At 36.8% G+C, this 8,473-nt stretch overlaps 1 protein-coding gene across 1 annotated transcript; it reads right to left on the bottom strand.

Annotated features, from left to right (window-relative positions):
* Positions 1-4,434: 4,434 nt before the first annotated feature.
* On the bottom strand, positions 4,435-8,133 carry LOC123219715 (probable disease resistance protein At4g27220). The gene is made up of 3 exons (XM_044641703.1): positions 5,416-8,133; positions 5,113-5,322; positions 4,435-5,031 (listed from the first exon to the last, which is right to left on the bottom strand). Exons 1-3 carry the CDS (start codon positions 8,131-8,133, stop codon positions 4,435-4,437), a joined length of 3,525 nt encoding a protein of 1,174 aa, XP_044497638.1.
* Between the last annotated feature and the right edge of the window lie 340 nt (positions 8,134-8,473).

Here is an 8,473-nt window from a genome sequence, read left to right as displayed (position 1 = left end):
CTCTGTCGTTTTGAGTCTCCGGAGGTGCCCCAATCATTTTTTGGATTTTGGAAACTTAAATATTCTAAAACATGCCAAAAACACCCCTAAGAACTGAGAGGGGTGATTATGATAAGTTTTTAAGTGCTTTGGGTTTTAAATTAACTAAATAAATTTTGAGGTGTCAGACTATTTCAATTTTGCATTTTACATTGGCCGAAGGACTATTTCCCACCCAAGTTATGCTTTTTATGCAAATTTTCACTCGTTAACTTTGAAAAACCCATTTACTTATTTATGGGGTATTAAAAAAAATGTCAGATTGACAAATTCAAGGGTAAAATCATCATTTTATCTATAATATTAAAAATAAACTTAAATTTAATTTATTTTTTACCCATAAACTCTAACAATTAATAATTTTCCCTCAACCCAAGTTTTCAAAAACTACATTTTCTCCCTTTGGGTTTCCAAACTTTTGGATTGAATTTTTCGGTAACAATCGACGATCTCTAGGTGACGTCTCTTCCTCCCTGACGTCTCATCTTTTTGACTGTATGATGTCTTCTTTTCCTAGGCGTTGTCATTGACGAAGACGATTTGTCTTCGTTGTCTTCGTCGAGATGAAGACGATTCGACGAGGACAAATCGTCTTTGTCGACGACGATGCCAAAGTACGTCGGAAGTGTACGATCAGAAAGAGAGGCCGTCGGAGAGGAAAAGTAGGTGTTTAGAAATTGTTGGTTGTTGTCAGAAAAATTAGATCTGAAGTTTGGAAACCTTAGGGTGGAAACTATAGTTTTTGAAAACTTGAGTTGGGGGGAAAGTATTAGTTTTTAGGATTTGAGGGGAAAAATAATATGACCAACCGACTCAGTTAAATTTAACGACCTATGAATGGGTAAATGAGATTTTCAAAGTTAACGAGGAAAACTTTGAGAATTCAACATAGTTTGGGTAGGAAATAGTCCTTTGGGCTTTTACATTTACCTCCACGAGCTCTAGCGTGATTCATTTTCGCCCCTATGAGAATTCATGAAAAAAAGGTTGTTTTTGTCTTTCATCAAAAAAGGTTGTTTTTGTCTTTTTATCAAAATTAGTCACTCCTGGGTTGTAACACCCATTTTTCATGCTTTAAAATAAAAAAGTACAAATAAAAGATATAAATTATTATAAAAGTTTGTGATTGTTGACACTAAAACTAAATTTACATATTATTTTAATATTTATTAATCTGACTAACAATCAAATTAAATAGAAAATCAAAATCTAATGGTAAAAAAGATTAAATCCGCGTAATATTTGATAAAATAATAAATTATCATATTTTAAATTTTAAAAAGCCAATTTTTTATCTATCATCTATTTTTATTAATAAGTTTTATTAAATAAAAGGATAAAAAAATTATTTTACATAAATAGTTTTATTTTCTATTTTACTCTTATTCTTTATATCTTTATTTTTCCTTTATTTTTTTAATTTTTCCTCTTGTATTTTTATTTCTCTTTTGAAAAGTTTGAGAATAAGCTAAAATTTTTAAAATGTTAAGGGGGTTAATAAAAAGTTTTAAAGGATTTTGAAAATTAATATATGTCTTATTAATTTTAAAAATAATAATAATTGCATGTTTAAAAAAATAATTCAAAAGTAATAAAATTTTAAATTAATAAGAATATATTAATAATTTTAATATTAAGGTAAAAAGGTCATTTTAAGAAAACTAATAAATAAATAAATGCAAATAAACGATATCCCTAATAAGTTCTATACAATAAACAAGACATTTCCTGGCCAAATAACGAAAGGCCAAAACTGTTATTTTCATTTGATTAATAACGAGGCCCAAATAAAAAAAGAAACAGAGATGAAGAAAAAGACTCCTTTTCTTTTCAATCCACAATTTCTGATCACAGTCTGCAGGACTTCTTGTTATTGTGGCCGTGACGATCCCCTTGTGTAAGGTTGAGAATTTGAGATCTCGACAGCATCGTCACCATTGTTGGTGTTTCATAGCTCGTGGTTTCATCTCGTCTGCCGCTGCTCATGGTGAACGTCTGTGTTGTGTCTCCTCTGGTTGTGGCTCTCTGCCATGAGTGAGAGCTCAATCCTGAGAGGATATACGCCCTGCCTGTTCGTTCATACAGTTCCATGTTCGCCATTCTCTGCTGGATTTCGCTCAGCTCAGCCTCCAGCCTGTTGCAGAGACTATCTCCTGCCTGGGCTGATGCTGAATCCAACAGAATTGATCTTCTTTAGTCAGTAGAGCTTGAGCTCCTTCTAGCTCCCCATTTTCCGCCATTCTTTGCGCATCTGCAATTGTTTCGGCCACTAGCAGGCGTATTCTCTGTCTGTCAACCTTCAGACTCGCCTCCTTGTCTGCAGTTGACAAAACCTCCGGTCTTCGAATCTCAATTCTCTCACCTTTCACTTCAACTATCTCCATTGAAGCTGAGTCTTTGTTAGTACACAAAACGTCCAATAATGATGTGAACTCTAAAGTTGACTCTGGAATGGAGATAGACACAGGAATTCCTTCTCCTCGTCTGCATATAACTCTCCAATGTCCATCATAGCTTGCTTCCCATTCATCTTTATCTCACTCTTGTATTTACCAGAGGGCACTGATTCAATTCTCACCCCGGGTGAAACTGAGCTGATTTTAAGCTGAACATCCTGAGCCACAACGCTAAGGAGACCACCAATGCACCTGGCAAAGGCGTCTTGTAAAATGCTAATGGTTTCAATGAAGGAAAATGTGCCACCTGATGCATCAGCTATGGCATGCATTACAGTGGAATCATGCCCCAAGCCGAACCCAAATGTATGAACTGGGATGGTTGGTTGTTGAAGTTCACCTCTCGGTTCCGAGTTCTGAGGACAAACCAAAGAGGGCAATAGCTTCATATATTCCTCTTCATAGCTCGTTGTGTCATTCCGTACACAACCATTATGCCGGTGGACATTGTATGTGTCTTGACCGTCGGATAGGAGGATAATACTTGCAACTGGGTTGCGCTCACGGCGGTCCTCAAGAACTTCTTGTATCAATTAAACATGAAGTTAATAAAATAGTTTGTACATAGTAGTTTGAATTAAAGATAAAATTTAGTAAAAATTTATAAATATAAATAATTATTATATTTGGCTAGAGTTAATAAAAATATACTAAGATATAATTTTACTTAAATATTCTTGAACATAATTATTCTAAAATATTTTTTATGTTACTTGTTGTATCAATTAAACATGAAGTTATTTTTGTTATAAAAAATTAATAAATAAGAAATTTAATTATAATAAAATTAACATTATCTAGTAATATTTTAATATATAAGATAGGGGTAGTAAGAATTACCTCTTTTATTATCTGTTACATCACCATTAATAATAAAAAATTATTTATAAACTAAACAAAATAACGTAAGTAATAAAAGATAGATCATTAAAGTAATATTTAATACCAATAAATGTCTTTTGGGTACCACATATATATGCTGATACTAATAAATGCAACATCTCTATCTCGATGCTTATCTTCCAGAAGAGGTTATCTGACTCTACATCATGTTCCTAATGACATCTCGGATGATGGAACTTTAACTCCGAACCGTTTCAAAAAGAGTTAGGATCCTTTTGTCTCTTGGATGCAGCCTACGTAATTTGGGTATGCTGAAGACTCCTCTGCAAAATTTCTGCAAACTTCGACAATCAGTAAGAGTTACTTCTTCCAAACATGGGAATCTGAAGGCAACATTAGCGGAGCAGAAGTATGACAAGCTTGGCAAACTGTGCAGCTCCAAAATTTTCAGTCGGCTGAAAACAATGTCTTCTTCTGTTTCTGCTACTTCATTGTCTGATACTATTACCTCCATGAAAGCACTGCACTCTCTTATTCTCATTATGGTGAGGTTCACTAAGCTTCTAGCTGTTGAGCAGGTTGAAATCTTTGCCAATCTGCAACATTTCCATACATCCAAACTTGCTATTTATTTGAAAGATCCTGAGGATGGCATCAAGGATGGCAAATGACCACATGACCATACTTCCAAAACCTTAAGCTTTGGAAGCAACAGCTTCCCCTGGGAACTCGTCCATATGTGTTGCAGATGAGGAAGAGAATCCAGTTTCAAGATTGTTACTGCAAGGGTTTCACTTTCACACTGTGCTTATTCTCATCGAGTTCTTCACTGGGAAACAGCTCAGTGAAATTACTTCTGGCTACAACTAGTGTTCTCAGCTTGTGAAACCTTCCAAGAAAATGTAGGGGAAAGATAGGTGATTCATCATGAAAGCAGGCCACCTGAAGATGTTCAAGTTTGTGAAACATATTTGCAGAAAAATGGTGGCCGCCTGACCTTATCAATTTGATATCATCGTTGTTTAAAGATAATTTATCCAAGTTCAGATTGGATATCACCTGCAAATCCCAGATGGGCATTAAATAATGTTCTTTTTCATATTCCGCAAACAAAGCAAAGAAAAGCAATAAAATCTCTAAAATCAAAATTGCATACCTTTCCAGGGGAAAACAAGGGATGTTGAGTTAGGTTTTCGGATTGGGTATGAAGCTCAGGACAATCATAAACCACCAAGCATTTTAGCAATGGCGACTCTGTTGTGTGTGACCCCGGATAGAAACTTTTGAGTTTTCGTAAATCCACAAGTTCCAAGGAATTCAATTGTGGAAACGCAAACTTTGGGGCAGCTTCTACTTCCTCCATGGAGACAATTTCCTCCAACCCAGATGAGATTATCTCAATCTCTTTAAGTTTCCAGAGACCTACAGCTATAGAGACTGGAACGAGGTTTTTCATACTCTGACATTTTGTAACCCTTACAATTTCGAGATTTTGAAAGGTTTGAAGTCTTTGTGGATTGTTAGATAATCTTGTGAGAGCATCAGGAGGAACAAAACTGGTTAATTTTCCACAGAATTCAACTCTCAATACCTTTAGTTTGCAAAAAGAACCAACGTGGAGATTATTGTGCCATATAAACTGGATGCTATCCAAGTGTAAGAGTATCATCTTCTCCAAGCTTGGACAATGAACCTGTACAGCATGAAGCAGAAGATTAATAAGATCAATGTCCATATATTGTGTTAAGGTGAACTTCTGTGAAAAAAAATTTACCTTTTCATCAAAGAGGGGATGCAAAACTGTAGTGTCATTCTCTGAGTTCATTTCTTCATCTTCTTTCCTGGAGAAGAATGTCTTCAAACTTTGACAACCCTCAATGTGAATTGCATTCAAGGAGGGGAATTCAACAACAGTAGATGGAAACATAAATTTCAAAGCATGACATTCTTTCACGGTCAACCTTAAAAGTTTTGGCAACACAATCTGCAGACACAATCTTGTTTCCGTTAAAACGAACTTCAAAATGTATCAAAACATCTGAAAAGTAAAAAGAAACAGTAAAACAAAAAAAAAAACCTTTTGATCATCATGGTCTGTAGATTCTTCAATTTCTTTATCACCGAAAATCTCTCTTAGCTTCTTGCAGTCAGTGACTTCAAGTTCCCGGAGATGTGAAAGGTTTTTTGCCATGGAGATGGAGAAAACATGCTCTAACTCATGACATCGTTTAATTATTATGGTGCTCAATTTGGAAAAAGAATCTGCATAGAGTCGGCCTTCACATATCTTCTTCAATTTCATCAGTCTATGGAGAAAAAGTGACTCCAACACAGGAAAGGCAGTGTGACAATGCGCCTTCTCTGTGTTGAAAATATAAAAAAGATCTCTACTATTCCTAACAGAAAGATACTTCAACTCTGGGAAACCTTTCTCTGAATGGAGAGCATCAACTATGTCTTCAACCCCGCTCAGTTGATCCAAGTTAAGATCTTCAACTTTGTCAAACAAAATGTCAATCCCAGAAGTCCCTAAGAAACTATGACCATTGCTGAGTTTCAATGTTCTTGCTGTTGTACACTTGCCATACCATTCCCATTTTTCTCCAATAAGTATCTTGTACCTTTCCAGCTTTTCAGGGTCAAACAAATTCCTTGGCATAATCTTAGCATTGGGAATATGTATGTATAAGCCATACAGGAGAGGCAATTTCTTCAACTCAGCAAGACTAGCATTACTTCCTTGTTGATTACAGTCTCCTTCACCCTGCCATTGATTAAAGCTGTTTGCCACAAACAGTTCTTCCAATCGGGTTAGCCTTGATATGACATTTGGTTTAATTTGCTTGAGTTTTGGACAGTTACTCAAATCCAGGGACTTCAGCTTGCTCAAATCTCCTATTTCTCCTGGTAAAACTTCAAAATCACAGTATGAAAATTTCAGAATCATCAGTTCCTTCAGCTCCCCGATTATTCCTATATCATTCAGCCTGCATCTCTTCAAACACAACGTTCGGAGTTTCTTCAGGCAAGAAAGAAGTGAAGGCTCTGATGGAATGTTGACGCCACCCAGATACAAAACTTTTAGTGCTTTAGTCTCATGAAAGAAATTGTTGGGTATATTTAGAAAACCATCTTTATTTTCATCTTCATCTTTATCTTTCGATAAGAGCAAAAGCAGCTTCAGACTTGGACATTCTAATCTTTCAGGAAGCTCATTGATATCTCCATTAATCAGTGACAGATAAGTTAAATCTTCAGACATTTTACTTTCCAGGACCTCTTTCGAATTAGCCCCTTTAGGAATACTAACATTGATCTTACCCTTTGCCTCAGCAATGGACACAGCAACACTGTGCATCGTGTGGCTCATTTTAACATATCTGTCATCAACTCCAGTATCTAACAACAAACAGGCAGCTCTAAGATTATCAATCAATGAAAGCACAGTATTCCTTGCTCTTTTCAATGTAAAAGCATCTCGAAACAAACCCAATCCCGTGCCAATTTTGAACAAGTAGTCGGTAGAGATTTTATCTCCTGCGCTAGTACACACAGCACAAAGCAGAAACAAGGATTTGGCATCCTCATTGCCCACAAATTCATAACTCCGCTTCAAAATATGCTGCACTTCGTTATCCACCCCTTTGAAATTCTTCAAATCTTCCAATATGTTTTGCCAGAATGAAATGTTCTTGTTTTGTTTGACCGCATTTCCAATTGCTTTGATTGCCAATGGCAATCCTGCACATCTTTTAACAATCTCACCAGCCAAATCTGATATTGTCAAGTCTCCTACTATGGACTCAAATAAATTCTTGGATTCTGGGAAACTCAAAGCTTGAACTGGGAAATTGTTTTCAGGGTCTGCATAATTTCCAACCACTTCTTTACTTCTTGAAATGAGCAATATTTTCAATCGCCCACTTTCATTTACTGCTTTTGCTTCAAAGCCCAAAGGAATGCCGATGACATTCAAGTTTGTTGTTACCCAAACATGATCCAATATAACCAGAATTCTTCTCGTCTGTCTCTTCAAACTATCAAGCAATCTGGCAGCCCTTTCTTTCACGTCCGTCTCTGTCAATTGCCATCCGAGTTGCCTGGCAATTTCTTCTTGAATTCTTTCGACGTTCTTCAGAGACTTTGTTACCTCCACCATAACCGCCGCATCAAATAGCTTATCTTCCATGGCCACCGACGCCACTTTCTCCACCAGCGTTGTTTTGCCCACGCCGGCAATCCCATGGACCCCAATCACGTAGACATTACCATCCTTTAACGCCTTTATAATCTTCTCTTCAACAGACTTTCTTGAATCAAACGCTTTGTAGTTTGTATCATGTAACGATCGGCTCATATCCAAATCACGACGCTGCAAGTAAAGATGTTCGAAATTCACCTTTTGTTGGACGAGATGTTCTCCAGCCAATTTTGCCGTCTCAGCTTCCTTACTCACCTTGTTACATCTCAGCAGATTACGAAAGAAGCCTATGAAACATCCTTTCTCAGCTTCGTCTTTGACGGATTTCTCTTCTTTTTCTATGAAAGCATTTGCTTCCGAAATCCATGTCCCCACATGTTTTTTTCTCTCCAGATACCCAAATTTTTCTTCCCCTTCTTTGACAGAACTCTCTACGTCTTCTTTCTCCTTCTTCAGCTTCGCAAGTTCTTCTTCCAGCCCCTTCACCCTTTTCCTATACTGGACAGCATGACGAATCTCCTCCACAACCGGTTCCAGCACCGGTTCCAAGAGTTTTGATGCACAGGAGATGGCTTCGTCTTCTACTTTCTGCATTTTTCACCCTTGTGTTTTTGAGTTCAGAGCAAGTGCACCTCTGAGAGCTTGACAATGGGTTACACTTGAATGAATGGCGAACCAAGAAGGAGGAGCTTATGTTAAGTCCAAGCCATGCTGGGGGCGCACGTCGTTGACCTCCTCTCCAAAATTGTAGATGAAAGAGATGAGCGAGTTATTTCTTTGGGAAATTTTAAAAATTAGGCAAAATTAAAGGGGTCTAAGCGAAATTGCCCAAAAAATTCAGGTTTAAGCAAAAATGCCCAGGTTTTGTGAAATGACGAAAATGCCCCCATATATAAACACAGCAAATTTTTACTGTACAATTCAAAGAAAATTC

This window comes from Mangifera indica, chromosome 6, assembly GCF_011075055.1.
Source record: "Mangifera indica cultivar Alphonso chromosome 6, CATAS_Mindica_2.1, whole genome shotgun sequence".
Taxonomy (NCBI): Eukaryota; Viridiplantae; Streptophyta; class Magnoliopsida; order Sapindales; family Anacardiaceae; genus Mangifera; species Mangifera indica.
The sequence above is the reverse complement of the archived record's forward strand: the minus strand, read 5'-3'. Positions and strand labels throughout refer to the sequence as shown.

Bases quoted from the DNA above. Each gene is read 5' to 3' on its own strand.
- LOC123219715 (XM_044641703.1), bottom strand. From the start codon at position 8,133: ATGCAGAAAGTAGAAGACGAAGCCATCTCCTGTGCATCAAAACTCTTG. The intron at 5,323-5,415 runs GTTTTTTTTTTT...TTGTGTCTGCAG, and splicing joins CAGACCATGATGATCAAAAG to ATTGTGTTGCCAAAACTTTT. The intron at 5,032-5,112 runs GTAAATTTTTTT...CATGCTGTACAG, and splicing joins ATCCCCTCTTTGATGAAAAG to GTTCATTGTCCAAGCTTGGA.